Below are 25047 nucleotides of genomic sequence, written 5' to 3' on the forward strand. Positions count from 1 at the left end.
AATAAAATAAAACCACTTTACACAAATGGTTTTATTTCATCTCATACCATGTCTCCTAGGGCTGTTGTGAGGAGTAGATGAATTAATAAACACAGAGAACTTAAAGCAATTCAGCATGTAATACTTGTTCAGTAAGCGAGAGCCATTCGTGACAGTCCAGTGAGATAGGTAACATTATCGTGTCCATTTTACAGATGAAGAAACAGAGGGAGGAAAATTCTGGTATCTTGCTCAAGGTGAAGCAATGTGTAAGTGGTTGAGTCAAACTAAAAGCCAGCTCATAGAGAAGGCAAGATATAGTTCAGTCTTAAATGAGGTTTATGTCTGCACATCCTTTAAGTGTAAGATGCCGGTCCACACTCCAATCTGTTATCATTTTCTATATGTCTTTCTCCTCCTTCTGAGAAAATAATCTAGAATGTAGGATAATATCTATGGCCTCAAGAATACTTCTTGATTTTTCTCTTCTGTTTCTCTGTCTTGAAGCACCATCTCCAGAGATGCTAGTGGAGAATTTAAAACTATGAGCTCTTGGAGTTGATTTTAATTTTGCTCGGGTCGCCCAAGGGTTAAGTTAACGATCTAGGGGCTGAGTTATCATGGGCAGGAGTGGATGGATCCTCCTAACTCACTCCTGTAAGACCCTTGCTGCATTCCCCCTTAGCACTATCTGGATCACGTATTTTGACGTTGGATAAGGTCATTTACATAATCTCCTCTGCCAATCCTCTTATAGTAAAAATGGGCACCCGGAGCACAGGTGGTTAAGGGACTGCTCCCAGTCACAGCTCCCCTTGCAACCTCCTCTTTGTTCACCTGGCCCTGAGGTCTGCCCTTCTCCCTCCTCTGTCCCTGGAGAGACCTACTTGCCACCAAAGTCAGAAACGGTGTGAACCTCCCTGACCATTCCTTCTTATTCCCTCTCTACATAAAACCTAATCCTGGTTCTACCTTCTAAGGACCTCTCCATCCACCTGCTTCCCCCCAACCCTACTGCTAGCACCCTCATGACTGCTGCAAAAATGCAGGTTGCTGCAGCCTCCTCCCTTGGGCTCCCCCACACTGGCCAAGTGGCGTTTACTCTTTGCCATGCAACCTTGTTCCCCTTTTGCTTGGAATAAAGGTGCAGCGGTGCTGCTGTGAAGATGAAATGATTTAGTCAAGTCCTGAGAAACCAGAGAGGTGGGAAAGCCTGGCGGTCAGAGGTGCAGGTCTGGAGCCCCACAGCCCAGGTTTGCATGCCAGACTCTCTACTTGCTGCCTGTGTGACCTTGGGTAAGTGACACAAATTCTCTGTGCTCCGAATTCCTTGTCTGTAATATTATGAACATGAGAGCGGTACCACCGAAGTTTGTCAGAGGATTGAATGAATGCATGTAAAGTGGTCAGCTATCCTTCATTCACTCATTTATTCAACAACTGCTTACTGAATTGGGGGTTCCAGAACTGTTATCAGACCACCCAGTTCCCGTTCTGGGTCTCTTACTTGTCATGTGACCCTGGGAATTTACTTAACCTCTGTGTGTCAGGGTCTTCACGTGTAAAGCCGGGCTGATGACAGTACCTCCCTGAATGCGTTGTGAGGATTCACTGAGATAGTCCCAGTAACCTGTTCAGCACAGGGCAAGTGCTCTCAGGGCTGTGCTGCTACAATTACTATTATCACAGCCATTGCTATTATTGTAGTTATTCTTACTACGTCCAAAGCCCTCTGCAAGGTGTGGGCTGACATAGGGGATCACGAGCCAGACCCAGTCTGGGTCCTGATGGAGTTTTTGATTCTGTTGATAACTTCTCTTGCCTTCTACGTGACCCCGCAGCTTCCCCCTGCTATGACCTCACACAGGCTGCATCTTCTGCTTTGTATATGCATTTAGAGGACCCATGGAAATACATCCACTTTTAGGACTCCTGCCCTGACGCTTCACAGAAGCACATATATGATGTGCCATGCGAGTCTCTCCTGTCCACCGTAGAACCACAGACCAGGTGCCAGTCCTGTTTCTCAGCCTTAGCATGCGGTGGGTGGTAAATGGCTGGAGGCTGGAGGAAGGAAGGGAGGGATGAATGGGTGTAGATCTTGGACAATCTCCTTCTCTGGGCTTCTATGACTCCACCACTGCCATCCAAAACAGGCTGCCATTTTTCCAAAACTAAGGCCGTGGGGCATAGATGCTGAGAAATCTCCAAATTAATGCTATCAATAATTCCTTTGGAAACCCTGCACTGAGCTAAAGAGAATCTAAGGACTAGTGATTTGCCTGCCTGCCTGCCTGCCTTCCCTTCCTTCCTTCCTTCCTTCCTTTCCTTCCTTCCTTCCTTCCTTCCTTCCTTCCTTCCTTCCTTCCTTCCTTCCTTCCTTCCTTCCTTCCTTCCTTCCTTCCTTCCCTCTCTCCCTCCCTCCTTCCTTCCTTCTTTTCTTTTCTATTTTCTTTCTTTTTTTTTTTTTTCAGCTTTCTGACTTTTAGGCCTTGATGCTTCTCCTAAAACTCACTGTCTGTATGTGAGGCAGGGTCAGATTTCAGCTTAGCAGAGAGAGAGAGAGAGAGAGAGAGAGGACCTTGGAGTGTTTTGCTTGGAAGCTCTACAGCTGCTACTTGCACTGCTCACTGTTAAACTCACCCAGCTGCACCCAACCCAACCACATGTCACAATCCCTTCACATTCGTAAGCAAGATCAGTCATTTCTGGGATGGATCCACAGTGAGACACATTCAGGGCTACATAACAACAAAGGCTCTTAGTTACGTTGTTGAATATGTCTTTCCTTGGGACCACATTTTCAAGCCTACACACCTGAGCATGGGCAGGTCTGAAGCTGCTGTAGTCCAGGTATTGTAGAACCAAATGTCTCTGGGTTATATCCAGCCTTGTGGCTTGCAGCAGCATCCGGACAGCGTTACCCTTCTGGACTTTTTGAAAGTTCTATTCCAAATACTTTATTTTTATTTTCCCTAAGAGTGACAAAAAGGAAACGCTATACACATACATGCACGGAGACACCAATATTTCTATGTAGTCTTTTGGGGGACTAGGTGAAAGCAATCAACAAAGAAATTTGTATTTGGGGCCATTTCTAAAGCTTTTCCACATTCTTTTTTAGTGCACTGAAAGCTCTTTGGAATTTTGCATTCATTTACTTTGCCTACCTAGCTGGTGTTTCCCAAACCACCAATCTGCCTGCTCCTGTGCCCTGCAAATATTCACAGCCATGTGCAGTAGCCCCCCAAAACCAGTGTAAGTCTGTTTCCAGCCCTAGTGTTGATGGGTGATCTTATGTTTACCAGGTTGAATTTCTGAACACCCTCTTCAGAAAACAGACTGCACTGGCTCCAGGCTCTCCTCATTGTTGGTAAGCGTGTCATCCATGCTCCAAGTTCTCCAGAGTTCCTTGTTTAACTTGGAGCTGGACAAAAGCATGGCCCCAGGGGCAGCTTGGCTTGCTTTATATTAATAGAGTCCTCACCACAGTAGGACTGTACTGTGCCCTTGCTTCCTTCTGGCTGGAACTTGAGTGTAGCTGTGCCTTTGACCAGCAGACCTGGGCCAGTTCTTTACAGCTACCCAGTTCTAACAGCAAACCCTGGAGAAGAACCAAGTACCATGAAGTTCCAAAGCTGCTTAACTTCCTCTTAAGGATTCACCACCCTGAGCAGGTATTTTATCCCGTCCAGGTCTATAATCTGTTTTGCAAATATCTTCATGGTTCAGAGTCACTGCAAAGCCAGCACACTTCGAGCTGATGTATACAGCTCTGTCTAGGTACCATTTGAGGCTAGCAGGTCAATTGAATACAAATGATTTAATTCTCCTAATCGGTTGGCTCTACTCTCTGAATATATTAAAACAGGCTAATCCAGGCTCATGAGTGGGTCCATGTTTAGTGGTGAGGCTCTCCTTGGTGACGTGTGTCTACAACTAAGCCCTCACGTCCAGCTACCAACAGTCACAAAAACGACTTCCAACTTCACACATTGCCTGCCTGCATTTCCTCTGAAACTCACAAGTGAATCATTCTTCCAATCTTGGAATCCTCTGATCTGCAATCTTATATAGATAACTAACCAGTACTCTCTGGCTAGAAGCACACCCCCAGAATTTGCTTAAAAAGCAAAGGGAGAGAGTGTCCTGTATTCTCCCCACACACAGAGAAGGGAAACCTCACCATGAACCAGGGAGTAGCAGCAAACTAAAGAACATATTTTATTTTTAATAAAATAGTGGAGCATGAAAAATATCATATATTACAAATACATACAAGCAGAAAGCACTCTTTGTTGGCACTGTGAAGAGAATACACTGACAAAGTTTGTCTCTGCCAGCCCAGTGCTTCCTGATCTGTTCATGGAAATCATTTGTTTAACAATAGAAAGAGTCAATAAGCCCTTTGGGTAACTTTTGAGTGATCCTTCTCCCTCTTCCCCCCTCCTTTCCACAAATCAGAGTCCAAATGTCTATAACGTTGGCTTGGTTTCCATTAAAAAGCCACAAAATGTAGCACTGAAGGGTTTCTGAGGGCCAGGCCTCTTAGTTCTTTTGTTAGGAGATTTCTTTTGTTGTCTTTATATACAGGAAAATACTTGTTTCTCTTTTTATTTTCAAGGAAAGAGAAAAAAAAATGTATTGCACATCATTTGAATTCACAAATGTGAGGTTTGATGGAGGTTTCTGTCTTGCAGAGAGACTACTGGTGAAGGCCAGAGTCTATTTTAAGCGACTCCAAGTCCACTGGGGCGGGAGGGGCCCCAGGTCCCATCTTTCCTCTGCAGGGTACCGCCCAGCACTGTGGCCTTCCTGGGGGTCGGCCCTGAGCATGGCTCATTTGTTAACCCAGGGGAGGCTCTTGAATTTGCAAAGCAGTTATCCGTCCTCTTATTTGTAAATGGGTAGCAAAGCCAACTCAAATACACAGATGTATATTTACGGAGGGCTCTAAACAAAAGTTTTCTTCTGAGGGCTGAATCAACAACTTTACCACAAATTAGTTACTCAAGAGGCTACTTCACTGGGGGCGCTTCCCTTTGCTGGAAACAAACAAAACAAAACAAAACAAAACAAAATCCTTTAAGTACATTTTTCCTTTCAGTGTATCACAGCATCCTGAATTTCAGGGTAAACACTTTTTTATGTATTTCTCTTTTGCTTTTATGAAAAAAAAAAAAAAAGAAGAAGAAGAAGAAAAAGAAAAACACCACGTCTTAGCTCCGGGCCCCCCTGTGCCCTTCCCTCTAGCCCTGTTCACACGCAGGTGGGCGGCTGGGCAGGGATCTCATATTTCCCGTGGTGAGTTTTCTGGGGGTGCTGGGCTTTTTTGTAAATCCCACCGCTGGTGATCACGCTGGCCGGTTTTCTCCGGCTCTTCTTCTTCAACCTACGGCTGCACACCTGCTGCCAGGACTGCAGAGTCTTGGAGGTCCAAATCCACATCCCGCTGGTGATCCCCACGACCAGCAGCATGAAGATTTTCACCATGAAGATCTCCACGGCGGGGATGGAGGCGGCCATCAGGCAGTCCAGCGTTTTAGTCTGGTTGTTCATTTTGCACTTGTGCTGCGCCGCCAGGATCTTCCAGTAATCCATGTTGAGGCGTTCGTAAAAGTAGCAGGCGATCACACAGGTGGCCGGCACGGTGTACAGCACAGAGAAGAGCCCGATACGCACCATCAGCTTCTCCAGCTTGTCCGTGTTCTCGCCACCCGTCTTCATCACCCTCCGGATGTGGAACAGGGCCACGAAGCCCGAGAGGATGAAGGACGTGCCGATGACCAGGTAGCAGGCCAGGGGGATGAGCACGAAGCCGGTGAGCGCGTTGACGTCCATGCTGCCCACGTAGCAGACCCCGGTGAGCTCGTCCCCCGCCACCCTGCGCATGACCAGGATCAGGATGGTCTTCACCGCCGGGATGGCCCAGGCTGCCAGGTGGAAGTAGCTGCTGTTGGCTTCGATGGCCTCGTGGCCCCACTTCTTGCCGGCGGCCAGGAACCAGGTGAGGGTGAGGACCACCCACCACAGCGAGCTGGCCATGCCGAAGTAGTAGAGGACCAGGAAGACCAGCGTGCAGCCAGTGCTCTCCAGCCCCTCCTGGATGACATAGAGCTGGCCGCTGTCCCGGTCGCAGGCGATGCTCTCGGCGCCGGCGAAGAGGCGGATGAGGTAGCCCACGGAGTACACGCAGTAGCACATGGAGAGGAAGATGATAGGGCGCTCGGGGTAGCGGAAGCGGGCCGGGTCGATGAGGAAGGTGAGCACGGTGAAGGCGCTGGAGAAGAAGCACAGCACCGCCCAGATGGCCAGCCAGACCACGGCGAAGCGCTTGTCCTCGCGGCTCCAGTACACGTCCACGCCGGGCGTGCAGAGCGGCGCGCACGACGCGCTCTTCTCCACGTGGTGGAACTTGCCCGGGTTGTCGCAGCCGCCGCGCCCGGGCCCCCCGTCCTTCAGCGGGTGCTCCTGCGCGCTGTGGGGCCGCTGCGGCCGGAACAGCGGCGGGAACAGGCCCGAGCCCCGGGTGGGTTCGTCCGAGCCGTTGTTGGGCGCCTCCATGCACAGGTAGTTGGGGTCGTTCTTGTTGGGGAGTTTCCGGCAGTCCAGGGAGTCGGGCCACTTGAAGTTGAACTGCTCCATAATCGGGGAGCACTTCAGCCGGGCCTGCTCGCACATGACCCGGCAGGCGGGGATAGGGGTGGAGACCTGCTCGGTGCACATCGGCGCGTACAGCGAGCACAGGAAGAAGCGGAGGTGGCCGTGGCAGCCGTACTCCACCAGCGGCGCGAACTCGTGCAGCTGGATGGCCGCCTCGCGCTGGTTCTCGTGGCCCATCAGGTTGGGCATGCGAGTCATGTTGTAGCCGATGTCCTTGCACATCGGGATCTCGATGGGCTGGCATTTGCCGTCTCCCGGGCGCTCCATGTCCATGGAGCTGATGGCGGCGCACGAGCCCATCACCTGCAGGACCAGCCACAGGCGGGGGCCGGGGCGCTGCATGCTGGCGTCGGACGTGTCCTCGCGGGGAGCTCCGCGCCCCTCAGCGCCGCCGCTCCCGGGCGCGGGCTGCTGCTGGCCCCCGCTCTCTACCCCTGCTCGGGCCCCCGCCCATGCCCGCCCCGCCTGGCCCGAGCGCTGCGCACAGCGCCCCGGCTCGGCTCTCCGCGCCCGGCGTCCGCCTAGTTGGGGGCCGCGGCGGAGAGCAGCAAAGTTTGCAAACAATACCGGGAAGCGAGAGAAGCCCCCGGAGCTCCTGGCGCAGCGGCCCGGCGCGAGCTCCAACTCACGGCCGCGGCAAACTTCGGCCTCTTCTTGGAGCGCCCAGGTGGCGCGTCTGGAGCGGGCGGGCGGCGCGGGCGCACCGAGGCCGGGCCAGCTCGCGGCGCCCCCGCGGCTTCTCCCTCCCTGCGCCGGCCTCGGCCGGGCCCAGCCGGCAGCTGTTTCGAGGTTTGCGTCCCGGGATGAGAAGACTCGCAAAAAGGCAAATGGGGGCAGAAAAGCAGAGCGCTGACAGGCCCCGCCCCCGGGCCGCGCGCCCCGCCCCGCCACTGCTTTGCATGAGAAAGCGCAGCGGCCCGGGGCAGCCCTCCTCCCTGCCGCCCCGCCGCGGGCTCCCGGGCCCCGCGGGGGCCGATACCCCCCGCCCACAGCCCAGCCCGCGGGGGGCGCAGCGCCGAGTCCCGCCCGCGTCGCCCGCCAGCCCCGGGACAGCCCGCCTGGCGCGCGGAGCTCTGCGCGCCGCGACCCTCTCCGGCAGTCCCGCCCGCGTCTCCTCGCCCTCTCTCTGCCTGGCCTCCAACTTTGCCTCTCGCTGCCCTTTCCGCCGGCGGCCCCTTTCCTGGCGGTCCCCGAGATGGTCCCTGGAACCCCGAGGACGCCGAGGTTACGGGAAGTTCGGGGACTGGCGGGAGAAGGGGGTGGGTTGTCCGCGGCGAGGGGCGCGGGGCGCATCTTCTCTTCCTTTTATGGTGAGTCCCGGGCGGAGGGCGCTTTCAAAGAGAGGTGGGATTTGCGTTTTATAGCCTGGGCCACAAAGTGGCCCCTTGCTTGTAAACCTGCCCGCATCTTCCCGAGGCTGGGGAGCCGCTAGCAGCCCAGGGCTCCAGGCTCCCGGCTCCGAGGAGGGGTTTGCTTTGAAATTTCAAAGAGACGAGCTAAGGGGAGGGGGAGGGGCTCTGAGAATCCGGATTTTAGGGCCGCTCTTCCGAGGTCTCCTCTAAGAAGGCTGGGAGGGGGAGGGGCGGGAAGCGTCCCGGGACTTTGAACACCGCCTCCCACCCGGCGGGAAGTGGGGGCTTGGTTTGTACCGCGGTGACCCCCGCCCCCTCCAAAGCCGCAGAGCTGGGGCCTCGCGCCAGCAGGGCTGGAGATGCCTTCTCGGCGGCTGAGTTTATTTATTATAGGAAGTCATTCGCTCGTGGGGTATTTATGTGATTTGGCGAGTGATGTGCCCGGCCAGGGCCCTCCTTGGCTGCAGCTCCGTGGGAGGACCCGGAGTGGGGTGGGATGGGTGTGATGGGATGGGTCGTGGGAGGAGCGCGTTAGCGCCTGCCCGGGGACCCTCCAGCTCCCGCGGGGACGCGGAGGCGCGCACGCCGTTCGGTTTTCCTGGAAAGTGGAGAAGGAGCGTCCTGGGCCGGTCCTCTGAGCTCACCCGCTTCGGATTGGGGCGGGTCCGTGACGGGGTCACTTAGGACAGGACGTCCCCTCCCCATTCCCTTTCCCCGCCCAGGGCGTTCGCGGTGGGCGCCCACCCCCCAAGCCCCACGGTTCCCAAGGATGCGCCAGGTGCTTCCCGTAGCGTCCTGGGTTGACCCTTAAATAAACAGCACCCCTAGGAGGTGGGCGGCCCTCTCCTCCCAGGGTCTCTCCGGGTCACGATCTTTCAAAGTTCGGAAACTCCCAGGATCGCGTGTGCAATCTCCCGCTACCTCCGGGGCGGGGGGTCTGGGGAGCGGTGAGAGGTCAGAGGAGCGAGTCCCGCGTCCACCGGCCTCGCTTCCCCCCTGCCCGTTTGAGGTTAACTCCACGGAGCAGGGTGGGGTGTGCGGACATCACCGGAGGCCTTGCTGGGGCTTCCCGGGCTGGCGGCGCTCCACCCGGCTTGGGGGGCGGCTGCACGGGCCCTCGCGGTGGGGACGCTGCGCACGGGCCAAGGTCTTCCTAGGAAGCGCCCGGGAAGGAGAGGGGGCCCGCCAGGAACCCCCGTCACTGACCAGCTTTCTGCACGCCGTGCAGAAGTGGGCCACTTCCTCGGAGAGTATTGGCTTTTAATTAAAACAAGCCCCACAATTTTTACAGCGGTAAGAAACTTGGGGAAATCTCACCTTTCCACTCATTCATTCATCCGCTCAACAGATATTTGAGCGCCCAGAATCCCAGAAATAATAGGCAGGTTCAGGCACCCACCCCTGAGTCCCTGTCCCTGGGTGCCCTGGGTCTCACTGGGAGGTGCTGGAGGAAGTCGGGTGAGGGAGAAAGTGAAAAAGAAGGTAGAAATTCCGGGCAGTTAGAACACCACCTTCAACTGTGTTATTTCCCAAGTGAAAAATCGCATGATTTCATTTTTAAAACAATGTCATTTTTATTATGATAGTGGGTTTTTTTGTTTTGTTTTTGTCTAGTGAGTAATTTTCAGAACCTTTAAATTAAAATTGATTCAGCGGAAATCACTTGGCTTTTCTAGAATTTTCCTTGCAAAGGTCCTTCCTGGGCCCCATTTTCCTTCTTTTCCTTTTTAGTGTCTCTCCCTCAGCAGCTATTGGAAATATTTAGTGCAAGGGCGAGAGCCAAACGCCAGGAGCTGGGTGTGAAGTATTTGAGAAAGTGCCTCCTAATTGATCTTTTCTGTGCTGTTTTAATTCAGCCGTGTTCAGGCCCATTATTTTAGCTATAACCACTTCAGATTGCCTTTTTCTCTCTTTTTTTATAAAAATGTAGGCAGAAGTGCTTCACCCTGTCCAGCTGAGATGGAAACCAACAAATAGACTTTATTATAGAGAAATGAGGGTTCTGAGAAATCAGCAACTGGAAGATAAGTCTGTAACTAATAAATGAAAAGGCTCTTTTGATGGCCCCAGCTGAAAAGATATTTTATTTTATTTTTTCCTGTGTGTGGGATTTGAGATGTGTGAGTCTAAGGAGCAGCCGGGGTCCCCCGCTGCTCAGCCCTGGCTGGCAACCGACCCCCCTCTGGCAAATGTTATGGAGAATTGGGAGGAATTTTATGGCTGTCTTTCCCTCAGCTCTTTTTTCTTTTGTCTTCTTTGAAGAATGACTTTAGACATTTTATTTACATATTTAACCATGGATGAAAGAGGGAAAAGAAAGCTTTGGAGCTGTCGTGGGAATAGTGATATGTTTAAATTAATGGAAATCTTATTAGGCTTCTAAAATTTTGAGCAAAGGTTTTTAATGAAACTTTATAATTAAACATGATTTCACATAACGTGCAGAGGCAAGGAATATGTTTTTACCCCCAACCACCTAAAAATATCTGTCTATCAGAAAGCTATCAGTAAACACTATCTACCTTCAAGTTCTTGCAAACGTTCACCAGGGAAAGTATGAGGTTTTTGAAAGAGAATATTTCAGGAGTCAGGCAGTGTTTTGAACAAGAACTAAATATTTTTTGGAGGTGGAGGGGATTTGAAAGAGAGGCCCAGTTTCATTCCATTTAAACTCACAAAGTCAAAAGTATAAAGTACTTTGACACGGATATTGCTAAAAATCAAAGTTGTATCTTTTCTCATTATGTAATAGTCAATGGAAATTATAAACACTGTGCGAGGTTTTCTGAAATGGGATTAGAGAAAACCCAAATAATCTCTTTAAGATAAAAAAGTACTGAGTCTTTCAGCAATAGAAATAAATTAAACCATAAGCTTAGCATGTTACAAGCTGATTGCGAGAGTAAACTCGTGGAAGCGGAAGGAAGCTCATAAACAGAAATCGTGCTGGTGAGGGTTGAGCTAGAAAGTGGTTCAGGCTGTGGTAATGCCTTTTCAGTAACTGCTGCTTGAATGAGCTCTCCTGACACATTCAAGTGTGAGGATCCACGTTAAGTGATTCTTGTGTTTCTTCTCTCGTCTTCTCGGGTCGTCAATCTTTGTATTTAGTCCGGGACATTTCCAATTCTACCTTCAAGTATAAGAATGAAAACTGATCTATTTACCAATAATTGCTTCACATGCAGAGAGGTCTGATGTGAATAGGCCTTATTTTCTCTGACCTCATCTAGTATCAAGTTTCTGCAGAAGCTTATCAGATATAAAACATGCACAGAAAATTATGTTTTCTGATCAAGTAGGCATGCTCCCCGTGGCGTACCCCCATCTTTTTCTCCAGGGAAAATACCTTTAGTGATCTGAAGTGATACTTAGCAAACACACTTTGTTCCACCAGAAAGGCCATGCAAGTTGCAGCGAATTCAACAGGCGCAGAAGTTTTAATTCTGCCTAAAAACACTGGTGGTGAGATGTGGAGGGGTGGGGAAGGTGAGAAATGAACCCCAAAGCACCCCCATCCTAAAGCGGGTGAGTGGGGTGTCCGACGTGGCTCCGGCGCAATTTAGGCAGCTATTTTATGGCCATTTCCCTTGAAATGTGGTTTGAAATATTACCAAAGGTTCCACGGGGTGCATTAGTGTGAATTGCAAATCAGAGCATTGATTTAATCCTCTTTCAAGGCCGGGCTTTGGATCGCTGGCGTCGACTGGCTCCCCACTGCTCCTGGCTCAGGAGGGACCATTCAAGGGGGCAGCTTCCCGCCTCTATTCCCACACTCCAAAAAACAACACCGCAGACAGACACCCTCCAACTAAATTAGATTAAACTCCTTCTCTTCCACAGTGTATTAGCCTTTTTGCTGCCCAAGCCTCCTTACGCAGCCCCTCCTCATTTAAAGACACAGATTTCTTTTTCATCTCTGCAACAACTGCAATGACAATAACAACAAACATCATCATATATATTTTAAAGAGACAAAGCCAACCTTCTATCTAAGTGCTCTTACATGATAAGGACATTATCTGTTTAAAATCCAGGAGAGCTTCTCCTGCCTGTTCTGAAACTCAAACAAATTAACCCTTAACCTGGGGCAGAGCTAGCCCCTATTGACAGTGCTTCAACCTGTAATTCTGTACTGGGCTGTTTCTGGAAGAATTCTATGAGAAAAGAGACATCACAGAATTCCAGAAACAGGACATAAAAGAGCATATGCATGTGTTGCTTTGGTTGGTGTTTGTATTCCCAGCAGCTTGAGTGGAGGGTTTATCGGAAGCACGTGCCCATTCTGTGAGTTCAGACTTCATACTTGGCCTTAATTGCTTTGCTCCTTGTCCCCTCCCTTAGCTGTTTGGGATGTGCTGATTTAATTACTCACTCACCTTCCCATCTGTTTTCTTTCAGGTTCCCTCCTGTACCCTGGGACCGTTTTCTTTTGCCTGCTCTGGGAGCTGAGTGGGTCAGCTCGTCACAGGCCTGCGGCCCCTGTATAGGTGACAGAGGAGGCAAAGATGACACAGAGAAGCTGTCCCTTCAGGGACAAAGCGGGGACACCCACGAGCCTGGCTCTGCCTTACAAAGAAATGAGAAGGAATCCTGTTCCTGCTTTTCACCTTAGGTGGACTCTGAGTCTGCGGCCACTCACCAAACACGTGAGCTGCCCGACACCACAGTGATGAGCAGGGCAGGAAACCATCCAGATGCGTGGGTCTGATTCCCCCTCTTCCACTTTCTAGCCCTGTGACCTCAGATATGCCACTTCTAATAGCCTTGCCTCAGTTTTCTCATCTGTAAAATGGGACCAGCAGAGTTCCCACTTCCCAAGGCACGATGAGGATGATGTCGTAACACACTCGGAAGCATTGATCGCAATACCAAGCACCAAACAAGTGCTCAGTGATGAGTAGCTGTCATTGCTGTTGAAATGCAATATGAACGGAAGGAGAGAACACAGTGAGGAGAGGCACTGGAATGTGACATTTGTGGGGAGGAGTTTGGGGACATGTCGGTGTCAGGCACACAGTAACACAAGCTGAGAATCAGAACAAGCAAATAATGAAAAGGCTAACAAGAGCCAAGGCTGACAGAGCATTCGACAGGTGCTGCCTTAAGCCTTGATAGGAAGCAGCTCACTGCTTCCTCACAGGTACCCTGGGAAGCCGGTCCAGAGAACGTTTCCATTTCAGAGATGAGGAACCGGGGCTGGGGAGTCCGAGTCACTAGACCCAGGCCACGGGGCTACTGGGGTTGGAACCAACACCAGTCCACTCCCCCAGGGGCTCAGGCACCTACGCCTGGCCTCCTGCTCTCCACGGAGATGCAGGCACAGTCGGTACTTGTGGTGGAGCCTGACTTTCAGAATGGGGCCCCATTCTGCTCTCCTGTCCGTAGCCAGGTGACGATCAAGTCATGGCCGATGGCTTTGCTCAGGGACTCCTAGCCTGGGGCGAGGCTGCCACTTTCCTATCATGTTGATATTCCCCGTGATGGTGTCTGAAGGGATCCTTCAGAGCCAAAAACAGGGAGGAAATGGTGGAAGAAGCAATGTGGGAGGTATTAATGTGTGTTCGTTTAGCCATGTCCTCAGCTGTGTGACCCCAGGCAAGTTACTTAACCTCTCTGAGACTCTGTTTCCTCTGCTGTAAAATGGGAACAATGACACCTACTTTATCAGATTTGGGGTAGGGATTAAGTGAGATAACTCAGTAAGCTCTGAGAACCCAGTCGGGCACATAATGCTAGCCCTTTGGGATTCACTGGTCTGTAAACTTTCTGGTTAGTTGACTTTTCTTTGTTGAATTCATTTGTCTTCACAGGCTGCAAGGCAAGATGGTTTACTAATAGCATCACTTACAAGTCTTTCTCTTTTCTGTAGGGCTGCTACACTTGTGTGTCCCTTCTTCCTTGAATTTAACCAAGAGTGAGCAGTGGACAGCTTCTTCCTTGTGAGAAGGAGGTGAAGCAGGACCTGAAGTCCCGTGCTCAGCTCCCACAGCCCCTGTGTCCAGGACAAGTCCTTTGCTGACTCAGCAGCAGACGCCACCCGGAGCCCTTCGGGAGCCTTTCCCTGTTCTTCCAGCATGGATCTGAAACTCCGTTCCCACTTTCCGCAGTCTCCCGGATATAGTTCCGGTTCCAGCCTCATGTGATAGCGTGAAGAGAAACTGTGGTTCCAATAGCTGTGTGCTCTGCTCCCCTTATCCCAAACGACAATTTAAATGCACAATTACACTTTTCTCTAGGGCCCAAAATAGGATAGGAAAGATGGGTTTGCTATCCCTGAATGCCTGTCACCCTTGTTTCATAAGGTGAGATTGGGGAAGGGCTTGGCCACTGCCCTGGCAGCTGAGAAACCAACTTTAGGAATAAAGGCACTTTCTCCCCTCTGACAAATGTCCACTCTGTCCCCTCTGACAAATGTCTGTCCATCTGCTGGCAGGTCAGTCTCTCTGATATATAGATTATATATGTGTACATATATGTGTGTGTGTATATATAATACACATATATTCACATTATGTGTATACTGTACACATATACAACCTATATATAGGTTATATATGTACACGTGTGTGTGTATTATACACACAGACATACATATACATACACACATATATACACACACAGACATATGTAATCTAATTACGGAGCTGCATTTCCGGCTCATGCATGTCGTGCGCACACGCAGGCACAGTCGTTAGCTTTCAGAGCTGACACATTAGGAGGCTGCGTCCCCAGCCTCCTCGTGGCTGACCGATGGCTGCTCATGGTTGACGCGTCCACTAGGCTGCCTCCTACTCAGGGGCCCCCTGCCCAGCTCCTTGTCCTGGAGCAGCCTTACTCTTATTTTGTTTGTTGTACTTTTTCCACCCGTCGATTGTCTTACTTGTCTGCTTACGTGTTTATTTTCTGTTCCTCCTCCACCAGGAATTCAGTCCCAGAACACTTGTTCTGCTCCCTGCCTCCTGATAAGTACTGCGCTGAGCGTGCTTGCTTTGCCAGACGGTTAAAATAGAGCAGGGGATAGACGGACAGACGTCTCCACCCTCCCGGAGTTCGCCTTCCAGTGGGAGGAGGCGAGGGGCAGGGGTCTGCACATGTGCGTGGTAGAGCGTGTTCTACGGTGAGTGGCATGCGGGGCAGGTGAGTAGCTCAGTGCCATCTGGAGGGCTAGGAAAGGGGGTTGCAGATTTCAGCAAGGTGAGCAGGGAAGGCCTTTATGAGAAGGAGACCATTGAGCAAAGACACCAGGAGTGGGTGCAGAGAGCTGAGGGTACTTCTGGAAGTGCCTGCTGGGATAATGGGGTGTCTGCCAGTGCCACAGCCCTCAGGTGCCACTGTACCTGGGGTTTTTGAGGAAGAACAAGAGGGCCAGTGGCTGGAAGGCAGGGCATCGGGGCCAGCATCAGAAGGTAGGTGACAGAAGAGGTGTGCAGAGAGGTAGTGGGAGGGAAAGAAATCAGGCCATGATGGCATCTACGGGCCTTTTGATTTTGACTCTGAGTGAAATGGGGAGCCATGGAAGGTTCTGGAGAGAGAGGAGAGCCGTGCTCTGACTTCAGTCTTCCCAGCCCCTTCTGGCTACTGCGTCAAGGACATACAGCGGCAGGGGACGAGTGAAGCAGAGAAACAGTTAGGAGACAGCCACAGTGGTTCAGAGGAGACAGGATGGTGGCTTGGACCCCGGAGGCAGAAGAGAACATCGTCAGCAGGGCTTGGGTTCTGCTTAGAGAACCACCACGCAAATCTGGGCTGGCTGTCCATTTTGACCATGGACCAAGTCTGTCCATTTTGATGGAAAATTCATTCTTCTTTTTTTTTTTGAGACAGAGTCTTACTCCGCCACCAGGCTGGAGTGCAGTGGTGCGATCTAGGCTTACTGCAACCTCCACTTCCCGGGTTCAAGCGATTCCCCTGCCTCAGCCTCCTGAGTAGCTGGGACTACAGGTGTATGCCATCACGCCCAGCTATTTTTATTTTTTATTTTTTGTATTTTAGCAGAGACAGGGTTTCACCATGTTGGCTAGGATGGTCTCGATCTACTGACCTTGTGATCCACCCCCTTCAGCCTCCCAAAGTGCTGGGATTACAGGCGTGAGCCACCGCGCCCGGCCAGAAAACTCATTCTTCTACTCCATCCTACTGTTTTCCCTAAGAGAGAAAAAGTAAAACACCGCCACCACCAATAGCAAAAAGCTGGCACCCTCTCCGCGACTTTTCATATCTACACGTTTGTACAGCTTTATTTTTAAGCCTTGTGAAATTCTATGCAGGAGAGACCTCAGCTAGCTTTAGGGAGCCCTAGGGTTTGCAGAGTACATGAAGTTTCTCCCTAGAATTAGGGAGGGTAGAGACAGGCAGAGAACTGAATCCTAACAGCCGCTGTCCTCAGAGCCCCCGTTTCTGAGAGTCGCTTGCTGAGTGCTGCTAGTGAGTTAAGTGGTGTTCACCCAAAAGACGTGTTCACGTCCTGATCCTGGGAACCTGCGGCTGTGATCTTATTTGGAAAAAGCTCTACATGATGTCGCTGCAGAAGTAATCACATTAAGGATCTCGAGAGGACATGACCCTGAATTATCTGCCTGTGCTTGAAATCCAGTGACTGGTGATGTTGTAAGAGAAAGACAGAGGGAGATTTAAGATATGAGAGAAGGCCACGCTGAAACTGGAGTGACGTGGCTGTGAGCCAAGGATGCCTGGAGCCGCCAGGAGCTGGCAAAGGCAGAAGAAGCCTCCTCTGGAGCCTTTGGTGGGTGCACAGCCTGGCAGATACATTGGTTTTGGACTTCTGGCCTCCAGGGCTGTGAGAGAATCGATTTCTGTGGTTTCAAGCCACCCAATGTGTGCCCCTGGAAAGCCCAAATAGGGCGAGACCTTTTGCCAAGTGGTCTCCAAGTGTCACGTCATCGAATCCTCTCCCGGGCTCGTGCCATAGTCTTCCCACGTCAGAGAGGAGGAAACGGAGGTTCTGGGGCACACAGCCAGTCAATGGCGGGGCCCGACTTTCAACCCAGCCCTCATGGGGTTAGAGAACCCACTTTCCCAGTGGGGCCTGCGGCCTACGCCAAGGATGCCTGTTCATCTCTCCCGGGCCCGGGAGTGGGCCTTCTGGCCTAGAAGTCAAGGAAAGCCAGTCTTTCGGTTTCAAGGTTGCCCATTAGTGGAGTCAAGCAAAAATGGTGTGTTGCTCTTCTTCCGGAGCTCAGCCTGGAGCACGGCCTTAACGTGCGCTTAGTGGATCCCAAGACAGCAGCATGGCGGTGGCAGCGTTGCAGCCTTAGCTCCTGCAGCTGTGCTTGTGAAGACAGCAGTGAGTGGCTTCCCTCTGTGACCACCTCGGATCCTAAGTTTCACTGGGGCTGGGATCCGTGCATCTTGCAATGGGCTAGAAATTTCCCGGGCTTTCCCTCTCTTCCCGGTGCAGGGCACTGGGTGTGAGGCATTGCATCCGTTCTGCCCACCTGCTTCCCCTAAGAGTGTGAGCTGCATAAAGGCAGGAACCAAACAGGAGCCTCCACGTGTTCCCAGTTCAAGGGCAGCGTTCCGTGTGTGTTTCTTCAATAATTCAGTGAATGACGTATTCTTCACGGACACTGCACACACTCGGCCCTGCCGTCTCCAGAGCTGGGAGGTGTGGAGCTGGCTCCTGACCTATTCGGACGCCGCACACACTCGGCCCTGCCGCCTCCAGAGCTGGGAGGTGAGGAGCTGGCTCCTGACCTATTCTGACGCCGCACACACTCGGCCCTGCTGTCTCTGGAGCTGGGAGGTGTGGAGCTGGCTGCTGACCTATTTATGCACCAAGGAGGGACGTGGGAAACAGGAGGAGTCCCAGGGCTCCAATGCAGAGGAGCCTCTTCATTCCCTCTACCGTGGCCGTGCAAGGGACAGCACCTTGTGGGATTGTGTCCTCCACCCAATTATCCTTAGCATTAGTTTGCTAAGGATAATGGCCTCCAGCTCCATCCATGTCCTTGCAAACGACATGATCTCATTCCTTTCAATGTCTGCATAGTATTCCATGGTGTATATGTACCACGTTTTCTTTATCGAGTCTGTCATTGATGGGTGCTTCGGTTGATTCCATGTCTTTGCTACTGTGACTAGTGCTGCAGTGAGCATTTGCGTGCATGCCTTTATGGTGGAATTATTTCTGTTCCTTTGGGTGTATACCCAGTCATGAGATTCCTGGGTCAAATGATATTTCTGCCTCTAGGTCTTTAAGGAATTTCTATGCTGTCTTCCACAATGCAAATGAGACATTATTGAAAGTGTAAAGGGGGCTGCTAATTACGCTGGGGCAGGCAGGGTGAACCAGGACCCTGCCAGGCGAGTCTAGGCCATGGCCCCACACCAGAAGATGAGGGCTGGAGACTCCTGGAGAGAAATTTGAGTGGTGAGACCACCTGCATTCATTATGCATCAACTCTGCCGGTGACAGTCCCCAGTAAACCCATCAAACATGAACCTAGGTGCTGTTGGGAAGGTCTTTGGATGCCATTAACATCTACAATGAGTTGGCTTTCAGTACAGGAGATTATCCTCAAGGATGTGGGCAGGCCTCATCCAGGGAGCTGAAAGGCCTTCAGAGCAGAACTAGGATTTTGGAGGAGGATGAAGTGTTGCCCCCAGACCGCAGCGTCACCTTCTGCCTGGGAATTTCCAGCTTCCTTTTCAGACTTCGGACTTGCCTCCAAGCTCCCAGAATCCCATAAGCCAATTCCTTGCAATGCATCTTTTAATATATTTACATCCTATTACAGGTTGTGTTTCTCTGTCTGGACCGGAACTGATGAGGAGGACTGAAATTCCAGGCTTGGTTGTACAACATATGAGTGAGGTCATTTGGGTCTGGGCAGCTGGGGCGTCCTTCAGGTGCATGAGTGTGACCTGCACCAAGGTGCCTGGTTGCCTGGGGTTGGGGGGCTGCCACTCAGCCCACACCGAACTCCTAGGCCATGCACCCTGGCATGGGTCTGTGTCTGGCTCAGGGAAGGGCTCTCTTCTCTCTCCAATGTACGTAGAGACCTTGAGATCCCATCCACCTAACCACGTGCCCCTCGGAGGCCTCCTCTGAGAGGGGACACTTTTCCTGATTCTCACAAAGGCTAGTGGCTACCTTGTAGATAGCCTTGGATGTGTTAGGACGCTTTTCTGAACATCAGTTCCTTATCTGTAAGATGGGAGTTGTGTCCTCAATGGGTAATTAGAGATTATTCATGAGAAAAGCCTATCACAGTATCTACCACGGGGACACTCACAAGTGCTGATCTTTGCTGGTGTTGCTGCATTTGTTATTGAATGCATTCATTAGGAGTCTTGATAGGAAGTGACAAAAATCCAACTCAAATTGGCTTACACTAAACAAGATTCCTGCGTCTGGGAGTATAAAGAGTGACGCTTTGGCAGAGGCTGGCTCTGGAAAACGAGGATGCACATTTGTGCCCCGCTTTCCTCTGTGCTGCGTCCTTCTCTTCAAGGCCTCCCCCGGTTTGGCAAACATGGCCCCAGCAATGCCAAGCTGAGAGCATCCTTTTAAGAAAGACCCTTTCCTCCATGCGTTTCAGCAAAAGTCCCATGAAGCAGTATGAATGGCCCAGTTTGGGTCATGGGCTCGCCCCTAAACCAGCCGCTCTTAATGGATTAGTTCCAGTTGGACAGGCCGTGATCTTGGACTCTTTGGGTGTGTGTGGGAGGGAAGATTCATTGAACCTCATCTCTACTACATGGTACAGCTCCCTGGAAGAAAGAGCGGCTCCATTACCAAAAGGAAACAAGGAATTTTATGGGAAACTGTATTATCACTACTACAATCTACCATGTTATACATAAGAAATGCACCTCGATCTCAACGCATGGTCTGGAGAGGGGTGCAAGCTGAATCCAATTCCCAGCGTCTGGGTCAGTGTCCCTCGTGGAGGAACTGCCTTACTTAGGATAGGTAGGGCAGAAGACCAAGCTACGCTGGATAATGAAAAGAAAGAGAGAAATTCACTGGCTTGTGGAATTGAAAAGCCGAGATCCAGCTGTGCTTTTAAGCCTGAGCCATTCTCCCGCTCTTGGCTCTGCCTCTCGCTGTCTTGGCTTCACCCTTCGCAGACTGCCCTGCAAGGACTGAGGGGGAGTCTCATTGGACTGGCTCAGGTCGTGTGCCTAGTTCTGAACCATCCACTGTTTCCAGAGGGATGGGGTATCCTGATCAGGTGGGAAGAAGTCAGACCTCTCTGAGCTAACTGTGCTGAGAATCGGGTAGAGGAGGCCCCCAAAAGTAAAGCTGGGCACTGCAGTACAGGAGAAGGGGGATCACTGGTTGCTAAGCAACCATAAAGTAACCAACATCTCATGTGGGTTGCGGTTTGCCCCTGTGAATAGATAGGTGGCACTTGGAATTTAAATGCAGCACATCCAGTGCTCAAGCTCCTGGGCTTCGTCTGCTCTGCACTTTTTCCTCTGCCCTTTGGGCTAAAGCCATTGGATTTGGGACAGAAGGGGAGAGCTGGTACCTCTTCCCTTTTTAGCCCAGGAAAGGTGTTTCTCCATCATTTCACGGATCAAAGTCATTAAGTCTGAGTAATTCTTACAAACCAGATCCAGGAAGAATCTAGGAGTGGGCTCTCTTTGGTTAGAATGCTTCAAGCTGCAGGTAACAGAAGACTTGACTGGAAATGCCTTCAACAGTGAAGGGATGTATCATTTGCTAGAAGGAGAAATTCTACAGCTGGGATGGTTCCAGGGTTGGTTTTTTTGGCAACTCAGAACTTCATTGAGGTTCTGGATTCATTTCTTCTTTCTGCTGTGCCATTTCCAGCCTGTTGACTTGGCCTGGGCCAGCTGTCCTCTCACGCTCATGATTGCTGCCTCTGCTCCTGCCATCACATCCACAAGCAGTGCCTGTTCAGTGGAACAAAAGGAAATCAAAAGAGGAATTACATTGTCCTGTGTCTCTACGATGTTTTTTTTTTTTCTTAATCATGAAAACTGTTCCCAGAAACCCCACAACAGACTTTCTGTTTCATCTCATTGGCCAGAACAGCATCACAGGAGACTACTGGGATTGGTGTAGACCAGCTAGGAGGCACCCTTAGAGCCCATGGAGGAGGGCAGGCATCCAAGCAGAGCTGGGCCTCAGTGGGCAGGGGAGGACAGGGACTGGCAGGTGTCCTTTGGTCACTCAGAGGACTTCCTTCAGTCCTCCCAGGGCTGGTCAGCATAATAAACTGAGGATGGCAGCACTTGGATGGCTGTGGTTGCTTTGTCTCCAGTGAGTGCCCCGGGAAACCATCTCTTTGGTCGCCATACGGCTATTTGGTGAGCTGCTTGCTGGGGTGAGCTGCTGCTGGGGTGAGCTGCTGCTGGATGGGTGTGGTTGAAACTGGAAGGGTAAGGTCCCAAAGCCACTGCCTGCCCCTCGGTGATGGCAACAGGTAGCCCCCACTCCAACTTCCATGCAAATCTGTGGGAATTGGAACACAGTATCAAGGGGAACAGGGGAGTCAGGCCATCAGGGCCCCACTGAGGAAGGCACCTGTTGTACCATATTTTGGCAGCTTGAATGTGTATCCACTGGCCTAGGGAGTGGCTTAATTACCAGTGTAATAGCAGGTCCACTTACAGCTGCAGGTTTCATCGAGGAAAAAGCATTGTTGCAAAACGCATCTGATGTGGTTGAGTGGCGAGGCCACGGTCACCGTGGATTTTAAGTGCTTGGTAAAGTGTGTGGAAAAAGAAAAAGCACAAGTCATACTTGGTAGAGGACATTTTCCTTCCTAGATGCCAGGTGTGAAAGGATGCCAGGAATATTCTCTGCTCTTTCCTCCTGCTTCCTGAAGGACTGAGTCCACACTAGCTATTATCAAACAAACAAACTTCCAGGGGAAAAGACCTCAGAACCTATACGTTCTTTATAATCAGAATCACAGCTATACATTCTTTATAATCGCTGCTATACGTTCTTTATAATAGCAGCTATACATTCTTTATAATCAGAAAGTGCTTTCCGGCCGGGCACGGTGGCTCATGCCTGTAATCCCAGTACTTTGGGAGGCCGGGGCAGGTGGATCACCTGAGTTCAGGAGTTCAAGACCCCCTGGCCAACATGACAAAACCCCGGCTCTACTAAAAGTACAATAATAATAATAATAATAATAATAATAATAATAGCAGCCAGGCGTGGTGGCAGGCACCTGTAATCCCAGCTACTCGGGAGGCTGAGGCAGGAGAATCGCTTGAACCCGGGAGGTGGAGGTTGCAGTGAGCCGAGATCACACCACTGCATTCTAGCCTGGGCAACAGAGTGAGACTCTGTCTCAAAAAAGAGAAGAGTGTTTTCCGCTGTGTTACTGAGGTCCCTGCTGCTCTGCTAACTCCTTCTCAACCTGAGAGGTAAAGCAGGTGCTTTAACCTCTGTGTGGTCCATGTGCTGGGTACCTGCTACATCAAATCTCCCTGTGCAGAGAGAATTGGAAGGGAGCACTGTGTTCCCGAGTGGCTCGTGGGCCAAGGGGAGAGACAGCAAAACCAACACGTGCCACAGAGCTGCCTTTTATATGAATTCAAATTCTGGGATTTCGGACTAGGGCAATCTGACAAATATTCATGGACTTTCACTAGACCAAAATTGGAATAAATACCACACACCCCCCAATTTTAAAATTAGTAAAAACCTGTGATTTTAAAGCAGGCTACCTACGTTAATAGTAAACCACATCTTCCCTAATGTGGAAAGTCAGTGCCATTTGAGCTGGTCTACAGAAATACAGAACAATTCCTCAGCGATGTGTGCTTTTGCTTTGCAAAAATCAGCCTTGAATTACGCAGGTTTGAAATAGGCAAACTCTTCCTAAACAAATTCTTTGCATTCAATACCTCCACCCCTTATTCCAGTATAATATTTAAACTCTGCTAGATGTCCACTTAGTTCTTTCATCAACGTGAAGCTATTTCATTAGGAGTCAGCAACTATGCCCTGGGATCTGACCCAATGCCTGTTTTTGTAAATAAAGTTTTATTGGCACACAGCCATACCCATTCATTTATAATTCGCAGATGGTCACTTTCTCACTCCAATGGAGTAGTGGCCACAAAAACCGTCTGGCCCAGATGTCTAAAACATTTATTATCTGGATTTTTATAAGAAATGTTTGCTGGCTTTAGAATGAGGAGTTTCATCACTGGGATAAGCGACTCCATTTGCTTGTGCCTATGGAGATTTCTCAGCCTTGTTGCACCTTATTGCTATAACTCTGCGACATATTGGTGGCCTCTACACCACTTCTCAGCTGTCTGGCCTGAGAGCTCTGTCCAGACAGATTGACAAAGGCCAGTACCTGGTGAAGAAGGCAGCGTCTGAGGGGAGCCAGGGATGCAGTCATTCACCCTTTCGTTCAGTCATTCAGCAAGTGTGCAGCACGTGTCATCTTTGCGCAGGCACTGTGTTAGGAACTGCAGATGTAGCCACGGCCAGTAGAAAGGGCACCTGTTCTCCTTTTGTGTTTGTTTATTTGTTTTTTGAGACACAGCCTCACTGTCTCCCAGGCTGGAGTGCAGTGGCACAATCTAGGCTCACTGCAACCTCTGTCCCCCAGGTTCAAGCAGTTCTCCCACAGCAACCTCCCAAAGGCTGGAATTACAGGCATGAGCCACCACATTCAGCTGGCACCTGTTCTCACTAGGATAGATATCATAGTGGGGGAGACGTAGGATGGACAAATTGGCAAGGGGGATAAGTTCAGGCACTGCCATGTGCTGTCGGGATAATAAAACAGGAAAGTGGGACGAACTGTGGGGATGGGGACAGGGAGAGTGTACCTGCTTAGCTGGGGTGGTCAGGGATGGCTCTGAGGAGGTGACGCGTCCCTGAGAGCTGAAGGATGAGGACAAGGCGGCCGGGCAAAGGTCTGGCTGGGAGGCTCTGCCTGTGCCTCCGTGCTGTTGTTCTTTGTTGATGCACTGGCCCAGGAAACACTTGTGCCCCATCATGGCGCTAGAATATTAACAAGTCCTGGCCCTGTCACCATGCAGGAATTCAGAGGTGGCCTAACAGAATGGTTAGATTTCTTGGGTTTGAATCCTGGCTTCACTGCTTAGGAGCTGTGTGACTGTAGACAAGTTGATGAGCCTCTCTGAGTCTTGGTTTCCTTAACAGCAAAATGGGGATAATAATTGTAGCTGCGTTGTAAGGTTGTGATGAGGACTCTGTGAACAACGTGTAAAGGCTGTAACACCCTGCCACATACACAGGTTTTGCACCGCAGCCCTCAGGGTACAATTCACGTAGACCTCAGAGGTACAGAGACAGTGCAGAGCATGCGCTCAGATCACCCTGACTCAGAGGTGTAGACGGAGTGCATGTGAGCCAAGCCCAGGACTGCACAGCAGGTGTTCCAGAATGCAAGGGGGATTTGTTTTGCTGTGTGGGGTAGAAAAAGGTTATTTGGGAAGAATTCCCAGAAGAGGCGACATTTAACAGTCTTAGAAAGGTGGTTAGGAATTCCTCAACCTGAGCACAGGTGGTGGGGGTGCCAGGTGAGGGAACGGAATGCACAAAGGTGCGGTGTCATGAAGCTCCTGGCACCCCTAGGAAAGGAAGAGGATCTGCAGGGGTGCCATTGGTGTGTGGCGAGATCAGATGCGGGTGCCAAAGATTACACTGATAACTTTGGGAGGAGAGCGGGTGAAGGTGGAGAGAAGGCCGAGAAGCCACGTGGGTATCACTGAAACAGTTCAGGGCAGCAAGGGCGACGGCAACGACTTTGGAAATGAAGAAAGAAAAGAATGATGAAGAAAAAAGGATGTGTCCATCCAGTCAGGCCAGCCCTGCTCAGAGCCTGCTGCAAACAGCCCTGTTTGTGTTGGCCGGTCTGTGCTTCCATCAGCCAGGGTGACTCACTTGTATTTAGCTTGAAGCGAGAACCTAAGGCTGAGTCCTCTGGTTCTGACCTCTAACGCAAGTGCTCCATATAGATGTAGCATTTTCTGACTTTCCTTAGAAGCTATGATGATACTGGGCCCAAATATCCACCCTTGGATGTTTCGAACTCTCAGCCATGGGCCTTTCACC

The 25047-nt window shown here is 50.8% G+C and overlaps 1 protein-coding gene and 1 long non-coding RNA gene across 6 annotated transcripts; one reads left to right on the forward strand and one right to left on the reverse strand.

Moving 5' to 3' along the window:
- Positions 1-4186: 4186 nt before the first annotated feature.
- On the reverse strand, positions 4187-7453 carry LOC105490525 (frizzled class receptor 10). The gene has a single exon (XM_011756251.2). The coding sequence runs from the start codon at positions 6982-6984 to the stop codon at positions 5239-5241; it is 1746 nt and encodes a 581-aa protein (XP_011754553.2). The 5' UTR covers positions 6985-7453; the 3' UTR covers positions 4187-5238.
- A 210-nt stretch (positions 7454-7663) lies between these two features.
- Positions 7664-21217, forward strand: LOC105490524 (uncharacterized). Of its 5 annotated transcripts, none has more exons than XR_011608655.1 (4): positions 7664-7952; positions 12393-13134; positions 13864-15111; positions 15987-21217. It is a non-coding gene; the product is annotated as an uncharacterized lncRNA (long non-coding RNA). The 5 variants fall into 5 exon arrangements; XR_011608658.1 differs by lacking the exon at positions 7664-7952 and having other exon boundaries at positions 8180-13134; positions 13864-14296; positions 14916-15111; XR_003020055.2 differs by lacking the exon at positions 7664-7952 and having other exon boundaries at positions 7959-13134.
- Positions 21218-25047: the final 3830 nt, after the last annotated feature.

This window comes from Macaca nemestrina, chromosome 10, assembly GCF_043159975.1.
Source record: "Macaca nemestrina isolate mMacNem1 chromosome 10, mMacNem.hap1, whole genome shotgun sequence".
Lineage (NCBI taxonomy): Eukaryota > Metazoa > Chordata > Mammalia > Primates > Cercopithecidae > Macaca > Macaca nemestrina.